The sequence below is a fragment of the Aspergillus lentulus genome, assembly GCF_001445615.1.
Source record: "Aspergillus lentulus DNA, contig: Alt01, strain: IFM 54703, whole genome shotgun sequence".
Lineage (NCBI taxonomy): Eukaryota > Fungi > Ascomycota > Eurotiomycetes > Eurotiales > Aspergillaceae > Aspergillus > Aspergillus lentulus.
In genome coordinates, this window is record NW_028322123.1 from 4,066,613 (window position 1) to 4,084,441 (window position 17,829).

Consider the following 17,829-nt stretch of genomic DNA (forward strand, 5'->3'; position numbering starts at 1 on the left):
TCCGCAGGTTGCAGTTACATTTGGCCCATCAAACTACTATGGTTCCCTACCATGGTTCCCATCAGCCTAGCGATCACACCGTCCAGTGATTACTTTTGAACATACTACGACTACTGCCAAATAATTGCTCTTATTAATGATAAAGAAAGAAAAGGATAAGGTCTGGATTCCCCAGTACTCTAGCCGCGACATCACGAAGGATGGTGAACCAGAAACATACAACCATCATCTAGGCACTGACGGCTAGTTACGCTTCGAAGAGCTTTCCGTTTCCGACAACGACTAGGGCATATTCCCCTAACCGGCTGCTAGAGTTATCCTGAACTAATTTTCGATAGTAAGTTCTGTCGTGACGTGTTCACAGGGTGTTGTGGATCGAGGCTCGATCAAGTACACAATATAGCTTCGTACACGGAATTTATTCCGTATGGAATCAGATTGATCTCCGGTATAAATCCTCATGCTTTCTGATATGAAGAACAATAGATCTTCCTCTGACCACAACAGTTCTAAAAGCAATGAGGATCATGGGAGAGGTACAAATTGTGGCCATACTCGGTATGGCGGAATCCAATTAACTGATCTTCACTTGGTAGATAGCTACTACTATTTATATAGCAGTAAACCTACCTTCTACATAACAATAAATTGATAAAATATCTTTATATTCTTCCTTATATCAGATTATTCTACAGATAATAAGTTTAGAGCCTCTTATAAGAGCTCCAGGAATTATTCTTAAGTTCTTTCTAGAGTTGCATTTGGCGCGAGTTCGGGCGAGTTCAACCTTTAGTTGGCACTGAACGGCTGTGGTTTTGGGTTCAAATTCCAGGAATCAGAACCAAATTAGACCTGACCTTAGGTTGGTGCGGTTTTAACTGCAAAAATTCGCTACTATGCCTAGATAGGTCATACTAACTAACCGTCATTGGATTTGGTTCAGTTTTTATTTGATTCAGGTTGGTTAAATGATTAAATATTAATAGATTTTAAATCAATCTCACATTAACTGCCATACAATCTACCATACTATCACTATGCCTATAGAAGATTAATATTTTTTATACAAACTATAGGATTATTATTATCATACTAATCTAGATTTGAAATATCAATTCAATATCTATAGGATTGAATGGGTGGTGGTTAAGAATCATTCTTAGACTACAATGCTTTAAAGGCTGATGCATATATATATAAACCACCACCATTTTCATACCAACCCCTGACAGAAACGGCAATTCCCTTATATCTCAGCAACCACTAGGTATTTTGAAGTAATATTTACATTTTAGATAACCTGAATCTAGAGCTATCCAGTGATATTAAAATTATAAGAGATATCTAAGAATTTAGTGATTACTAAGCAAAATGGTTTTTAGCGGTTTAACCGATGACGTTGACGCCCTGGATCCAACCCTAAGTTCCTAACCCGCGGCCCCGCCCTAATTCAGTGCGACTTTGCAATCTAGGAACTGAACATCACTGCTGTGAGTTCGGTGAGGGTTGGATTTGATTCTAGCGGTTCTGTTATGCAACTCTAGGCTCTAGCTATCTTCATGCTATTTTAAGCACCTAAGTACCCCTTATAAATTATCTTAGTGAAAAGTAATATTAGCCACTTAGAGCCAGCAGCTGGTCTGTCTAGTCTGCTACAGACTGTACTTAGCTTAGTGTATATAGTATTAACTTTGCAGCATTGCGGTTATTTGCAAATGCATTAGTAAGCTTAGGCTAAGCTAGTTCCCAGACTTTTGAATGTGGTGAGAGAAGTTTCAAAGTCAATATTTGTGGTATCCCAGCATCTTGTACGTGAGCTTGAAGCTTGCATTGTGCTTCTTGTGAAGAGTGGTCGATGAGACACCACCTTGATTACTATATAACCTCTATCGAGGGGAAAACGGGCTCTATACTGACAGCTTCCAACGCAAACATAATGACCACGAGGGTTGTACCGAAATGAGCTCCTTGGCAAACATGGAACAATCGCACCGAAGTCAGAATCTGGTCACGACTTTCAAATTTCCGACTTCGAATGCTAAATTGGTCATCTAATACCACCGCCCAGTCCATCACCAACCTAGAAGGATACCGCTGGGTTGCGTCGATTAGCAGCGGGGCCCTGGAGATCACGTAATGCAGACCCGGTTGTATCGAACAGAGGCGACTGTCTTTTTTCCACTGAAATATCTCCGCGTAACATTCGAGACACAAGGTGGAAAGTCACCAGATCTTTCAATAAGTACGTCAGTCCAAACTACTCTTCCCCCGAAGCCGCATTTTTCTTCGTTGGAATAGACTTCCTGTGCTCATGAAGAGCAAAAAACATCGTGAGGATGATGCCAGACGCCGCAAGCCCGACACCTAAGTACCAGGCTCCTCGATAGCCCCTCAAGAGATCTGTTCCGTTCCTGTTGAGATCAGTCTCGACTATTGCACCAAATCCGAGACCCAAAGAGATCGCATAATTCATAATGGTTGCAACCAAGCTGGCTGAGACCTGCAATCACAATGTTAGCTATTTTCTCCTTCTCAAAGCTGAATCATCAAACAGCATCAAGAGACTTAGCTCAAGGCCGTTTTGAAGGGGTTGAGTAGAGAACGGACTTACTCCTTGATGTTCTTGAGGCATCGCGTTTGAAAGTAGAATATTGGAAGCTGGAAAAGACATTTCCCTGGTCACAGTCAGTCAGTACGGACCCCAATACGAAATATAGTCATGAAGTAACTCACATGCCCCAAGGCATCACTATTATCGACACAAACAGCTGCGCCCAGTAGCTCTGTTTGATAGGCATGGTGGCATAGAGAATGTCGGCTGTGCAAAAGGCCGCTGCAGAGATCATCATGACCACACTGGCAGGCAGTTTTTGAAGGATCAACCCTGTTGTGAAGGAAGCAACAAACCCGCTGATGGCTGCAGGTGAAAACTGCAGACAACCAAATAGAGGTGAGATGCCTCGAAAGTTCTGAACAAACTCCCAGCCATAGAATACCCAGACTCCAAAGGCAGCCCATCCACATGCCAAGGTGGCCAGGACGAAGCTAATGTCTGGTGTGATGGCTGAAAATGGAATCAAGGGGAAAGCCGCCTTTCGCTCAATGTATCCAAATAGACCGAAGAACACCAACGAAGCGATCAGGAGGATATAGATGTATGGGCCCTGCCATTGCGCTCCAGGGGCCACGTTCAAGGCAATGTTGAAAAGGACGAGGCCGCTAATCCCTGTGACGCATCCAGCGATATCCATTCTCGCCCATATACTGTGCGTTGTTTGCTTTCGCGGTGTTGGGGTGCGTGGAACCAAGAATATGGCAACAATACCGCAGACCGCTTCCAAAATGGCCATAAACCAGAATCCCCAAGGCCACGATTGATATTTGGCAGCGAGAGCGGAAATCAGACTTCCAAAGATGAATCCACTGGGTGCCGTAGACCCGAAGGCGCTGAATACCATTTCCTTGCGCATCCCTGGCTCATATGATCTCGCCAAAATAGCCATTCCATTGGGAAGTAGAAAGGCAGGGCCAATGCCCTGAAGAGCCCGACAGCAACAAAAAAAGACAGGCCCACTGGATTCCGCGAATGCGGCAATCAGTGTCCAGATCGCAAGCCAAAAGAATCCAGCAGTGAAGAGGAGTTTATGGCCGTACAAATCGCCCAAGCGACCAGCACCTAGGATGAATGTTCCCACCGTCAGAGAGTAGGCTGCCGGAAACCACGAAAGTTGACTCATGTTGTTGCCGATACCAAATGATTCCCCAAGAACAGGGAGAATTGATATCACTTGGCCAAGACCAGCTTGACTCACAAGTTGGGCCATGCAGACCACGACGATGAACGCAATCTCGCCAGATAGTGACTGAGGACGTTTGACGTCCAGGTCCTCATGGGACCCTGTTAGTGTGGACGAACCGTCGTGCTCTCCGTCAACCCCGTGTACCTCATCATCAATGGCATCGTTGCGTGGCATAATGGCGTTGGCGTGTACGTTTGCGTTTTCTAGAGAGTGCTATTATGGTCTCCTTCGCCTGGGTCGTCGAGTTGTGGTGATTGATTACACACCAACATACAATGATGCCTGGAGATGCAATAGTATATTGTGATTGTAATAACTAACTTGATTGATGGTAAATGCGATGGTACACTTCAAGCATAGTGCAAACAGTTTTACCCCTGGCTGACTGAACAGTCACTCCACTTGAATTCTGACCTGTCCTGCACTCTATCTTCTCGATCCGAAGCCGTCGGGACGGGACAAGACAAAACCACTGGAGCACGTCAGTGGCCTCGGGGACACACCAGCCGTACGTATAGCACTCAACTTGAGTACTTTCGTAGATAACCGGTGTTGGGACAATTCTACACACCTGTCCGAATTGGTTCGGATTTCGGCTATCGAAGATCCACAGGGCCTCATTTCAAAAGTCCGTTGAGGCTTCGGTAATTCGGTAATCTTATCGTGTCAATTCCGAGGCTTGTTATCAGATCCGAAGCCCCTGCCTGATAAGGCGCAACCGGCAGGTTGTGTTTGTGCATCCAGAAATGCTACCACTTACACAAAGATCCGCGTGTCGACGCTGTGGCAGTTATCTCGTGAGGGAAATTTGTTTGTCATTAAATCCCGCATCTGATTAAAATTTCTACCATGTCATATTTATCGAAATCCAAAAGTCCTTTGCGTTCCTGAATCCACCTTAACATGTGATTCGTCATTCTTGGGCTTCCGTTACCTGTCAAACACTCCTGTGTCAAGGAAGCTGTTTACCGATGGAATTGATGTACGGTCGGCTGACAAGCAACACTCGTGCCCCATCAGGATCTCTCACCGTCGCATAGGTCGCCAGAGGTTCCGAGCCAAAACTAAATGTTGCGATGTGAGGTTTCCCTCCCATACCCAACCTGTCCAAACGTTCCAAGGTGGCATTGATCTTGTCCCCCATCCAGAAAGATGTCAGGAACAAACCCGTGTTGGGAGGATCTGAATCGACCGTAGGAATCTTCTTGGCATCTGGAAACTCGACGAGGTAGATGACGCCATCCGTTCCGTTGTAAACAGATGTCGTATCGCCGAGAAAGTAACCGGGTAGAACAGAGGTGTTAGTTCCGAAGAGAGTCGTCAGATCCCCTTGAAAAGTGTAGTTTCGTATGATGTCGAGCCCGAGTCCATCCACATAGAACCTCAGACTTTCCGACAAAGAGCTGGCCGAAACTACAGTATGGTGAACTGCATACTGTGGCGCAATTAGATCATCTAAAGACAGGTATTGGACCAGATTTCCCGGTCGAGACTCACATGAGTATCCGGTTCTTGCAAGATCGTCGGAATTTGCGCCGGAGGTGAAGCACCAGTTAGTCCTGCCGAGAGATGCAGGAGAAGCTGGAAGAGCGCAAATCCAGCCATGTTGAACGAAGCAAATCTGATCCGCATGGAACGAAATTCGTCAACGGGGAAGTTCTGGGGAGACGACGACCGAAATATATGTGTATCGTGCTTGGACAAACCAACCAATCGAAAATGATGCAAGGCAGAGGGAGTTATTGGCTGTCGTTTATGTCTCGGATAAACAATACCCACTTTCGGAATTCAGTCCGGAGTACGCGTTCACAAGAACCTTGAACATGAACTGCGTGAGTCACAGATCAACAAGGGACTGGACTGGTGAGTCCTTTTCGCTGGCCAGATGCCACCGACGTCGCAATATCTTCCCGGAGAACAAAACAGCGCAGTGTACTTAGCCGCAGACCGGATTATAGATTATAAAAAAGGGGGCGCAGGCGCTAACCTCTTCGCAGTAAGTCCATGACCACCGCACGTCTCATTTATAGCTTGCCTGTGTAATATCCCAGTCGCCCATTGCCCTTCGAAGTTGCGGTGAACTGCATTTTTTAGGCTGGAGTATTCATTCCTTACTGCCATATCTTGCAGACACGACACTAACCGTCCTCGCAATCTCTCAGCTCTATTTCGAATCCTTTCGTCAGAAATATGACTGCATCCTCCAGCATAGTGCCTCCTGGAGGCCTGGTACTCGTCACTGGCGTCACAGGTTTTATTGGCTCGTACATTGCGAACGGGCTGCTTGAGCTTGGCTACAGAGTGCGCGGAACCGTCCGCTCGAGTGAAAAGGCAACCTGGGTGACGCAAGCCCTGAACAAACGCAACCCTTCTGCAGACTTTGAGGCTGTCATCGTACCAGACCAGAATGCCCCCGGAGTCTGGGACGCAGTTCTCAAGGATGTCGATGGCATCGCCCATGTCGCAGGAGACGTGAGCTTCGGACCCGACCCGACCAAAGTCATTACGCCAAGTGTAGAAGCTCTTCGAAGACTTCTTGAGGCTGCCAGAAAAGAGCCTTCAGTCAAGCGTTTCGTATTTACCAGCAGCGATCAAGCAGCAAGCAATCGTTCGACTACTCGAGAGATCCCGATCAATGAGGAAACTTGGAACGAAGAGGCCATCGAAGCTGCGTGGAAACCACCCCCTTACGAGGCGGAACGTGGGTGGGACGTTTATTCTGCACTCAAAGCGCAAGTCGAGAAGGAAATGTGGAAGTTCAGCCGGGAGGAGAAGCCAAGCTTCGTGGTGAACTCTGTTTTGCCAACTTACACAATAGGGGCCATCTTCGACAAGCAACAGGCAGGTAGCACGGCGAAATGGTTGCTAGACTTCTACAAAGATCCATCAAAGGATGGCTTCATGAGAGGTTTCGGAGCCTCGTATTATGCTTATGTCGGAGATGTGGCGCTCTTGCACATTGGTGCGCTGACTCTAGAGGAGGTAAAGAACAAGCGTTTGTTGGCATTCGCGGGCCGTTTCAATTTCAATAGTTGGCTCGAGGTTTTCCGCAAACAAGACCCTGGCAAGCCTTGGCCTGAGGATGATCCTACCCAAGCGCTGGATACAAGACGAGTTAATGGTGAGACGGAATTGGATATACTCAGGCGGTTTGGGAAGGATGGTTGGACAAGCTTTGAGGATAGCGTCTTGAAGGTATTGGAAAGTCCTTGATATCTAAAGACATGAATACATTTGGGGTATGAAGTATGCCCGGTTGCAGATCTACTTGGAAATTGAGTTCTGTTTCACGTTTCTATAATATTGTACCTGGTCTGAGAATCGTCAACGCTGTAGGGGTTATTGCTGGCAATCCGGATAACGGCTCATGAAACCTCCTTGCTCAGCTAGTTGTGATTTGGTGCTATTCCTATTCTACCATGTAAGAGATGATAAAAAATCCTCCTGCCTGATCATCTAACTGCCGCCGTTCATCTTGGTCTGGGGGAAGTTGATTGAGCTCTTGACAAACGGTACCCGCAGTCCACTCTTGACGCTCAAGACCTGGGCTTTCTCCCAATCCCAAACTTTGCCAATGGTGAAAGGATCACGTTGGAGAAGATTCAAAGCTTCCTTCTTGTCATGAGCTTGAATCAGAACCCAACTACCACGCTCTATATTCTCTTCATGATCGTCGTACATAGGGCCTACATTTGCAACGCGTTAGCAATCATTATATTCCACACCTCCGCATTCTGTATTACCTCCGGCAAGCCAGTATTCTGACTCTCGTTCAACGAAGCGTTCGTGAGGGCTAGAGAGCTTTAGAACCGTGTCATATTCGTGGATCCGACCAGGGCTTACTCGGTCCAGGATTCTCGGTTCTTGAGACCATCCGGGCCATCTGGTAAGATGAACAGAAATTCGTGCTTTTCAGGCATTTTGGTGGTTTCCAAGTGATTGATTGGGAGAACAATTCAGGGACTTGCAGAAGTACTTTGCGCCGCATCAAAGCTAGAAAGTGATACCTTCCGCTTATGAAGTCGGGCTGGTCGATGCTCACCAAATTGTTGAGTCTCACGTGGAATCACTGTTCCCGACTCTCGGCTCTGAACATGACGGAGATAGCCGGGTCGATGAAAGTTTTGACCACAGGAACGTCATGGCATGAATTCAATCCGCGTAAAGCGGCTACAACCAAATCTACCGATGACGTGTACTGGGCCCCTGCATATTTCCGAGCAGTGTGGTGCTCTCAGTTAAGTAATCTGTGACTTTGTGACTTCCCTGTCTGATGAATTCAAATGACCCGTCTGCCACCGTATAGCTACATTTAGATCCGGTGCCAAGGTCGGTACGGACTAGTATATATACCGGAAAGCAGGACATGGTTGTGTTGCGGCATTTTGCTCCAAGAGTTGTCCTATCATAAAGTGGTGCTGCGATATGCGCGAGGGATGACACGTAATCTCGGAAATACCCCGTAGTCGACGTATCCTAAGAACCTGCGCAGTTCAGTTTAGTACTTTTGTTCCAAGGCTCGGGCCGGTCCAGGGTCCAGACACCATCGGTTAACACAAGGGCCGTGCCCCGACGAATCACGAGCTAATACTCAAGGGAAAAATAAACTGGTAGAAGGATCTCAAATTGGTAGCTTGATTGATGATCTTCATAAGTTCCTAGTGTAATACAGGAGGCGTTACTAGCTCGCTTCCACCCTTGGCCCTCCACCTTAGTTACCCGGCATCTGACCTTTACATGAATATTGGTATTGTCGAGAGTCAATTGCTTTTTTACTACTTGACAACCACTCTTTAGCTAGTTCCCAACTGCTTGACAAGTACTTGCACTTTGAATTAAATCCTCTGCCTCATGAAAATCGCCCACTAATATATACAATGTAAGTATAACCGTTGATATCAGTACATGGGTACTCAGAGGGATCATCTGTATACTCGATTTATAGCGTGCAAAGGGGGTTTGATTTTGCATCTGTTGGGTGAATGAAAGCACTTGGTTGCTGAGTATTTCCAAACCAATTAATAAGTACGTAAGAACCAGTTGGACGGCATACCTCTTCAATTTCCTCAACATCGCCTATATTTGAAGATTCGTCTTCAGTCTTGCCGAAACTAAAAGAAAAATCCTCTTGATCCATGTTGTCATGGCTGGCAAAATCAGTTTCCAACCGATTGAGAAGTAGTTTCAAAGTTCTTTGAAATTCCAAAGGGACGAAATAGAGAAGGAAGATAATTGAGATCAAATGTCGCGGTATGTGGTACGGTACAGTATTTAAAAGCTGTGGTGCCACGCCGCTTCTGCCAAGCCCGGTAGGGCCGGCTGCGGCGTCCGGGAAGCGCCACCTGACCTGTGTACTCCCGTTTTCATCGATTCAGTTTCAAACCCGTATTGCGTAATAATTCCTCAGTCCTTGGCATTTCCTTCACCTGGCTTTGCCCAGGAGCAGCTCCCTGAGTATCCTGAGATATTATCCATTCAGCTGAGGCAATTTCCTGAGTCTTAGAGAGCCGGTGCCTGGCATTGCGATGTTCTGGTTGAAATCGATGACCTGATAATCGATCTCGGTGTGGTGACCGAGGCACTTTATAAAGCTCTGCAGCGCGGCGACTACTTGGAATCTTGCCATTTCTAAGAGCTCTTATTGCAAGTCGAAGCGTTCCCTCATGCTCCACCGATGTTTGAGACGATCGACGCGCTTTTGGTGGCGAGGTGGTAGTTTGAAGACCAGTAATAGCTACTATGAGTATACGCGCCCAAACTTGATGGGGTGGTTTATGTAAGGCAGTCGGGGGCGGAACAACGGAGACTTTTGACCAGGTACGACCAGGTACTGTACTATAGTAGACGGTCTTATTATTACTGCGGACAATGGATTCTGACAAATCGACATCAGGATCGACACCAGGACAGCATCAAATGAGACCGATTTGAGGTTGCGCTTTTAGACAGGTGGGCTTCCCTCTCTTCATATCTTCATCTTCCATATATTTAATTCTCTTTATTTTCTCCGCAAAGCTCTTCGCCCATGACTACAGTCAAATAACATTCAATCGCTACTCACAATGACCGCCTCATCCCTAGAAGGGCAGGAAATTGCATCGTACGATTCCAAAAATTCACCATCGAGGCATGGTGATGGTAAGTAGCTCTCAAAGATATCCTGCAAAAGCTGGGGGCCTTTTGATCGCGTTGACTAACTCCTTTAGATGGAGGTCTAGGTTCTGCACCGACTGCGAGAGATGAATACGTCTACATTGCCGATGGCTACGGCATGATTCGGCGGATCATCTTCATCATGACGGTGTGCTCATCCATGTTCACGAATCAGTTGGGCCTATGCAACAGCCTCACGACGCTCGAAATAATCGGAGACTCCTTTGGTGTCACCGACCCTGGCAAACTCTCGTGGACAATCGCTGGCTACGGCTTGACTCTAGGCACATTCATCTTGATCGGAGGACGTTTGGGTGACGAGTTTGGCAACAAGGCAATCTTCATCATCGGTATGGGCTGGCTCGCGTTGACCAGCATGATGGCAGGAGTCTCCGTCTACTCCAGCTACCCCGTCTACGTCCTTGCTCGTGTCCTGCAGGGCCTTGGTCCCGCCCTAACTGTGCCTAATGCACTCGCCATCATGGGCAAATGCTTCTCCGAGCACCCTCGAAACATGGGGTTCGCCTGGTTTGCTGCATCAGCCCCGGTCGGTGCGATGGCAGGTCTCCTCTTTGGGCCCCTCTTCGCCATGGCTTGGTGGCCGTGGATCTACTGGAGTCAGGCTTTGGGGGTTGCCTTTCTCTTCGTCCTCTCTATCGTTGCAATTCCAAACATGCCTGTCGAGGGTGAGCAAAAACCGCGACGGACGATTCGCGAAATCTTGGACCGAGTTGACCTCCTGGGAGGCGCAAACGGTGTGACAGCTCTGGTTCTGTTCAACTTCGCCTGGAATCAGAGCCTGGTCACTACGTGGGACGAACCTTACGTCTACGTATGCCTGATCCTCAGTTTCTTGTTCCTGGCGGCGTTCCTTTACATCGAACTTCGCGTAGCTCGCTATCCAATCCTACCTGTCGCCGTCCTCACTTCCGACATTGCCTTCGTCTTTGGTTGCACAGCAGCGGGCTGGTCCACATTTGGCATCTGGGTAAGTACTGATCTTTGCCCCGAAATTATGTCAAACTAACCAAGTATCTAGCTTTTCTACGTCATCCGAATATGCCTCAATGTCGGTGGCCAAACTCCCATTCAACTGGCTGCATGGCTTTCTCCTATCCTCGTCACCGGCATCGGAACAGCATTGATTGTTGGCAAAATAATCACCAAGGTTCCAGCCGCGTCCATCATGTTCTTTGCAATGCTTTGCTACTTCCTCACTTCCCTTCTCATGGCCTTGCGACCCGTCCACTCGACGTACTGGACCTACTTCTTTTTCGCCACCATCATCGCCACCTTTGCAATGGATTCATCGTTGCCTGCTGCCACGATCATCTTCGCGAATGCAGTGCCTCGACAGTACCAGGGCATGGGATCCAGTGTGATCATGACGATTGTTGTCTACAGTATATCGCTAGGTCTTGGTTTCGCTGGTACCATTGAACTTCAGATCAACAATGGCGGACACACCAAGGCAGACTTGCTTCATGGTTACCGGGGTACTCTCTGGTTTTCTGTCGGGTTGACAGCATTCGGCACTGCTCTCGCCCTTACTTTTCTACTCAAAGATCATCGTAGACGAAGGTTGGCAAAGAATCGCGAGGAAGAGGAAAAGGCTGATTCGACTGAGGCTTGAATGGTCGAAGAGTTGACCACTCGTCGACCATTCTTTGAACACTCCAAACGACCAAGCATAATTAGAGGAGTTTGATTAGCAAATAGGCTTATACAACGAGTGTTTAGACTGGTAGTACTTATGAAAACATGGTAGTCAGGTTCTGCAAAGTCTCCCGACCCCCGTCCGTCTCCGGAATGTGTAGTGGAAGGTATTTACAAGGTATTCATTCTGTCAAGAAGAGCCTGCACTGTAGCCTTTGGTCCGTCGTCCGTCATCAGGCGTCTGTACCCGTTGTCTATCGTTTATGGCATAACATCTTATCATCTATTGTGTGTCGTCTATCATGCGCCACCTGAACTCCGTCATTCAGTCTGATCTTTCGAATCTCGGCCCATCAGAGTTTCCAGACTTTTGAGCGAGCTGCGTAAGCTTGAGAGCATCGGCTAACGGCAATTCGTTGTCCAAGCTCAAGCCTCCGAAAATCCCACAGCACATACTTAAGTATGGCAAGCTTTTCTTGGAACCGCTAGTCACAATATCCAAGAAAGTCACGCAGATCGACACTGCGATCAGGTTGATAAGCTCGCTAGAGATTTAAGGTTAGCCGACTCATTCTCCCTGGATTAGATGTCCTTGTCTCACCCGCCAAGTATGTCACAGCTTGCGATTCGAGCCGCGATGGCTAACACGGCTTGGGCTGATTTTACGCAAAGTTCCATGCTCTTCTTGCGATAGTGTTCGGAGATTAGTCCTTTGGACTGGCTTCCGGTCCATGGGAAGAAAATGATAAATATGGCCTCATGATATTTGCGGACCATGGTCAAGGTCAAATGGCGTGTCTTCTGGTCATCGAGGGTGACATACCCCGTTTCGTGCCGATGGATATTCTGCAGATGTATTGGAAGACCTGTTCTCCAGCTTTCGAGGGCCTTGTGTGCCTGCATCAGATTTCGTTCTCGCTCGGCCACAGTTTGGCAAAGAGCCCTTGAACTGTAGAGCGTATTGACCGCTGAGCTGAGAGCGTTGGCATGTTGACATTGGATGAGCAGCCAATCGGTATCCTTGCCGACTTTGGGTAGCGCATAGTCGGTCCAGTCGGGGGTGAGGATCTGTTTCGGACTGTCAGAGGAGTCCGCTCATATATCTGTGGGAAAGGGAGAGACTGGGTCTCCACCCGGAACTTACCGGTGGCATTCCATGACGTATGGAATGGACGACTTCCATCGAGTAGAGGTACCATAGACTTCTCCTTGCAAGGTATTCTTCCTCTTTTGCCATGGTCATGTATACCGAGTCACGATTCATAAACCTTCGGGATCTGGCACAGCTGACTGCGTATGACAAAAGTTCAGTGTGAATTTTGTCATCGATTTGCTCAGAAATTGTCATCTGGAGTTTGGTTAGCTGTTGGAAAGGAAAGTTCAGAACCTTTATCGTACCATTGCTAGAATCGTCTGATCAATCAACATGTGGCCAATTCCACGTAAGGAATTGCTGACTTACCTGCATCTTCAGGAGTGTGTCGGGCGACCGCTGCACGGCATCGCGAGAGCTTAATGCCATTCTTAATCGAGAGATCGCCTTCTTGCTCACCTCAGAACCTGCAGAGGGAAGTGATCTTGCGGCCAGGGCTTGAAAGCCAAAAGCCATAACTGAATCGATCAGTGGTATCACAGCTAAGCCCTCAATGGATGGCGACTCCCTTGCTTGTCGAAGATAATTGTCGAAATGTGATCTCGTCAAAAAAGTGGGAATGCTAACATGGCTCAGTCTTATCGCAATGGATGATACGGAGCTGCGACGTACCCAAGGGGTTCTTCAAAACAAGCTGCTAAAGTTAGACTCTGTCGACGAGTTGAATCATATGGCGTGGGCCGGGCACATACCGGACTTGCACTTTTCCATCAATGCTGTGTCGCTCCAATACCAGCGTGACTGGGTGGAGTCGTATTGCTCACTGCCGAGGCCATATGACATCTGAGACTGAGCGTCAGAGAGTCGTCTGAAAATTCCATCTACTTCGTCTTGTTGAGTCGGGCTTAGATTTCCGAGGCGCTGACGCTGTGGCGAGAAAATTGCCGTCAGAGAGAAGTCGATTCTTGGGCTCTGGTCTTTAACTCCCGCACCATTAGCAATTGTCTTAGAATCAGAGTAGCATGTACCGTCCCTGGAAGATTCCTCACTGCAATCTGCAAAGACTGTGTTAGCCCATCTGGTATTCATACGGTCACGTGCTGAAACGGTGCAACGAAATGCCTCCAGATCAAAGCTTACCTTTGGACTAACTTCTTCCCACATTTTCTCATCATAAATGTCCCTCATTGGTCCAGTCGGAGACAATGGCAAATTCAGCTCGAATTGCGAGGTTGAAGGCAGGTTTTCTGATGCATCGGTAGTATGTTCGATTGGATAGGGGATGTCAAAATTGGTTTCCGAATAGTTGGTGTTCGGGGGTGACCAAGGTAGCTTTCCCAGCCCGCTCATATTGCTCATGTCGACAGAGAACGGTGCTGCTTGACCGTCACTGCCAAACCACTCGATAGATGTGGCCGAGAAATCGTCGTGAGCATACCCATCAAACATGACCGGCATGATATGCCGGTCATTTGTGGCAAACATCATCTCCTGGAGACTACTGCCTGCATTTCCGGAAACACGGTTGGCTGCTCCAAGTCGTGTGGCTGTTAATTCTGGCAGTATCTGTATGTCATTCGGCGAGGAAACGAGGGTAGTGACTCCAGCGTCGTTGTTTTCTGCCGGCGACGGCACTGCTGAAACGTCCTCGGCTGTTGAAGCCATCGGAGGCTTATTGGAGGTCTGCTGCTTCTTCGAGAGCTGGTACTCGCACTGCAGATTATGCAACTGATGAGGCGTATTAGCCGATGCTAACCTGCTCAGGAGCTTTGTTCTCACGTTACAATATCTACATGGCGTCCCACCATCGCCTGTGCCATACCCCAAGTCAGCAAAATCAGATCGGGCACCGAGGTGCAGCTACGCACAGCGGACTTTCTTCGACTTGCACATCTCACATGCACCTCTGCGCCTAGACATCCATTTCTTTTTCCTGACAGAAGAAGAGACTTCAACTCGGTCTGCTTGCATCGTTGTACAAGATGTTGATGGGCAAATAAGCAGTTAAATTTGTCCTTTGCGTTGAGACCGGCCGACTTGCTTGGAGTCATTAAATAAGCCCCAACGGCGACGTTTTTTTTTTTTTATATATATTCTACGCTATCAGCTCTGCCGCGCCTGACGAAATGCTGATCGGAATCCTAGTGTAGCCACATGCATGACATCCCTGCACCTGAAGACCCTGGCCCTCCTAGTGCTTATCAGGATGATGGGGCCGGGCGGTTACATGGTACGTCTGAGCTCTCTAGTACCCGTGCCTTGGCCTAAATAGGCAGGCTCACCCCCTCTTGGCGAGTCATTTGATACAGACTAGTTTGCGTTATCTCAGCCACCGTGAAATTCTTGAATTTTTACAGTATGTTACATCAGATCGTCAGTCCAACTGGTGCTTGACGCAATGATTTCCATGGGATGGCGTGGTCTTGGACTGAGGCACGTTGGCGTAGCCTCACTACTTGTTAATTGGCAGAAATTTTCTGGGAGCCTCTGTTTGGTTCTAGGTCTTCACGGGTGCGTGCGACCAGTTGCTCGTGATTGTCCATGTCTGTTCCAGCACCTTCGTCACTGATCGACAATGGATCCCCAGAAGGGAAGGTTCTTCGAGTGAGGTTTATAAACATATGGTGACTGTTCCCTTACATTCCCTTTTCCCCAAGGATTAGTTGTTGACTCTATACACATACTACCGATTGACCCAACTAACTCAGAGACAACTCCGCCCAACCTTACCTTATATCCTACTTGGTCGTTACTGCTCTAACAGTATCCGTAATATGACCTTCGAGCCAGGTCAGGGCTCGTCCTCAGTAAAGAGATGCTAAGTATGCTGCTTGTGCTCGAGTGTCGGTCAAAGAAGTGTAGATTGAGGCTTGTGATGACATAGTATCTCCAAGGGTAGTTGTCGTGGTTCTGTATCGCTTATCATGAAGACATAACAGGGGTCATGATTATCATAGGCTTCATTATTTCCAGCGAATCGGGTAAATCCGTCATTATCACGGATAAATGATAGAGTATCTGATGTGGAAACGCCTTCGCGTTGGAGTTGTCGTCTTGTCTCGGCTTCAAGTATTCTATAAGGAAGGATGGAACTCAGAGGGAGTGGGTAACAGAGGTCAATGTACGGTAGCACTCTGTTGCATTCTCAACTATGGTTTGTCTTCGTGAGGAGAGGGAGTACATGATTTGTCAATGGCACCAGAATTGTCTTGCCAACACTTTTTGATGACAATTAATTGGTGAATACGGAAAACACAGCCAGATCGCCATTGAGATAATTCATTCAAGGCATCCAAACGGGCTATCATCTTTTGAGCAGCATCCAGGGTAAGTCAATAATAACTCGATATACCATAACCATCAGAGTCATGCTTTTCTCTCCCAAATCCTGGATAGGAGGTTTGAATGTCTGAACAACTGGCGTCAAAGTCGCCCCTGTCACAATTCCTCCGCCCGGAATCACAATCTCACCCTTATATACCACAGCATCAGACCCGTGAATTGGTAGGGGCATGTCTGCATAGTCGATCCAAGTATTTTTTGCGGCGTCGTAAGCCTGCATCTCAGGGAAAACGGCAGTGGGAGTACGGCGGTCCCCTTCTCCGCCTGCCATGAACATCTGAGAACCGATAGTAGCAGAAGCGACTCCCCCACGCGCAATAGGCATGGGCTCATACGCTGTCGACCATTGGTGAGAGGTGAGGTTGAATCCAAACACTGTGGAGACTACGTTCTTGTTCCCAAACTCCCGTCCCCCCAATATATACAACATATCCTGATAGATGCCTTTACCAGCGTGATCACGCGGGGCAGGCAGGTCCGGCAGGGTCGTCCACTCTTGGGTTCTCACATTGTACGATGTGAATCGGGACACTGTTCCTTCCTGATCATAGGTAATGTTTGTGTATGCAAGTCCTCCGGGGAGGTAGATGGTGTCATCAACAACCAAAGTCGCTGCACTGCCAATTTCTCGTCCTTCGGGCATGCTAGGCAGTACGGTCCACTCGTCGGTGGCGGGATCATAGACTGCTGACTTGCCTGTCGCATTCCAATACGTTTCATCGACTGCTTCCAAGCCGCCAAGATAGTAGATCTTGTCATCGACGACGGCGACATTGGCATGATTCAGAGCGGCAGGCATGGGTGCCGTCTCTGTCCATGTGCCGGTTATCATGTTGTATTTCTGGACGATATTGGTGGTAGCGTATTCCTTGCCATCCCACGGCAGAATGCCGCCAAGAACATACATCTCGTCGCCAACCAGAACCGCTGCGTGCTCTTGGCGAGGGTATTCGAAACCATCGCGCGTGATGTTGGGCAGTGTTGACCATTTACCAGAAAGAGGCCTCTCGTTGGTTGGCAGACCCTCACAGCTAGAAGCCAGAAGCAGGAGCGCTGTAATGACAGTCGAAATCATCTTTGTGGTATGACAGGAGTTCAAGAAGCACCAATTGAGCCGTGCATAACTTTCACGTTTATGATTGTCAACTATGAGCGCACAGAGCCAGCGGCGTGATTGATAGTAGCTTTGAGCGGCCGAGCCAGCAATGCCTTTGGTGTGTAGGGGTCGTTCAGGAATAGATGGAGCATCTGGTGAATTATCTGCTCGCATTCTACTAGCCCACGAGGTTGATCACACGTGAAAGGTCGGACAGTAGCGTTATCCGATATTGCTGGGGCATGGTAGTGTGTTCGCGCCACGTACCAAAAGTACGAGGGATCACCCGACAGGACCTTGCCAGATATCGTATACACTAACCCCGACGAGTCGACGACTATAATCTGACAGCTCCACTCGGCGTGCCGCGACCCAGCAATAAAAAGACACATTGCCAGACCGGGGTGGGTCCACAGTCTCTGATAACCGGATAGCCGAAGTGATTCAGTGTTGAAAAAGTGTTGGATCCGAAACCACCAGGCCTGCCAAAAGCACCCCTCGCTTTCGAGGTTGCATCGATGGCCCATATTTTACCGCGATCGGCTCCGCGCGGAGCATAAGGATGTGATTCGCCTCGCAGCATGTGGCCCCGAGGCATATTCGTCCTGATCAAGGTCGCGCCAACGCTGGAACCCTTGCTGAGGAACGCAAACTTGATATGACCGTCGACTGATGTCATCTCTCAGGCC

The 17,829-nt window shown here is 48.2% G+C and overlaps 5 protein-coding genes across 5 annotated transcripts; 2 read left to right on the forward strand and 3 right to left on the reverse strand.

Annotated features, from left to right (window-relative positions):
- Window positions 1-2,257: 2,257 nt before the first annotated feature.
- On the reverse strand, window positions 2,258-5,405 carry ALT_1258 (drug resistance protein YOR378W; the record flags this gene model as incomplete). The annotated part of the gene is made up of 5 exons (XM_033563819.2): window positions 2,258-2,500; window positions 2,612-2,675; window positions 2,734-4,003; window positions 4,770-5,235; window positions 5,298-5,405. The coding sequence occupies 5 exons, from the start codon at window positions 5,403-5,405 to the stop codon at window positions 2,258-2,260; spliced, it is 2,151 nt and encodes a 716-aa protein (XP_033419710.2).
- A 585-nt stretch (window positions 5,406-5,990) lies between these two features.
- Window positions 5,991-7,013, forward strand: ALT_1259 (aldehyde reductase 2; the record flags this gene model as incomplete). Its single annotated transcript, XM_033563817.2, has 1 exon — window positions 5,991-7,013. The coding sequence occupies one exon, from the start codon at window positions 5,991-5,993 to the stop codon at window positions 7,011-7,013; it is 1,023 nt and encodes a 340-aa protein (XP_033419708.2).
- Window positions 7,014-7,256: 243 nt separating this feature from the next.
- ALT_1260 (uncharacterized protein) lies at window positions 7,257-7,720 on the reverse strand (the record flags this gene model as incomplete). Its single annotated transcript, XM_033563816.2, has 3 exons — window positions 7,257-7,486; window positions 7,544-7,593; window positions 7,644-7,720. The coding sequence occupies 3 exons, from the start codon at window positions 7,718-7,720 to the stop codon at window positions 7,257-7,259; spliced, it is 357 nt and encodes a 118-aa protein (XP_033419707.2).
- Window positions 7,721-9,862: 2,142 nt separating this feature from the next.
- Window positions 9,863-11,586, forward strand: ALT_1261 (MFS transporter; the record flags this gene model as incomplete). Its single annotated transcript, XM_033563815.2, has 3 exons — window positions 9,863-9,938; window positions 10,007-10,941; window positions 10,993-11,586. The coding sequence occupies 3 exons, from the start codon at window positions 9,863-9,865 to the stop codon at window positions 11,584-11,586; spliced, it is 1,605 nt and encodes a 534-aa protein (XP_033419706.1).
- Window positions 11,587-11,934: 348 nt separating this feature from the next.
- On the reverse strand, window positions 11,935-17,119 carry ALT_1262 (uncharacterized protein; the record flags this gene model as incomplete). The annotated part of the gene is made up of 9 exons (XM_089599121.1): window positions 11,935-12,011; window positions 12,066-12,154; window positions 12,211-12,677; window positions 12,754-12,957; window positions 13,008-13,022; window positions 13,072-13,220; window positions 13,455-13,707; window positions 13,843-14,430; window positions 16,055-17,119. The coding sequence occupies 9 exons, from the start codon at window positions 17,117-17,119 to the stop codon at window positions 11,935-11,937; spliced, it is 2,907 nt and encodes a 968-aa protein (XP_089456785.1).
- Window positions 17,120-17,829: the final 710 nt, after the last annotated feature.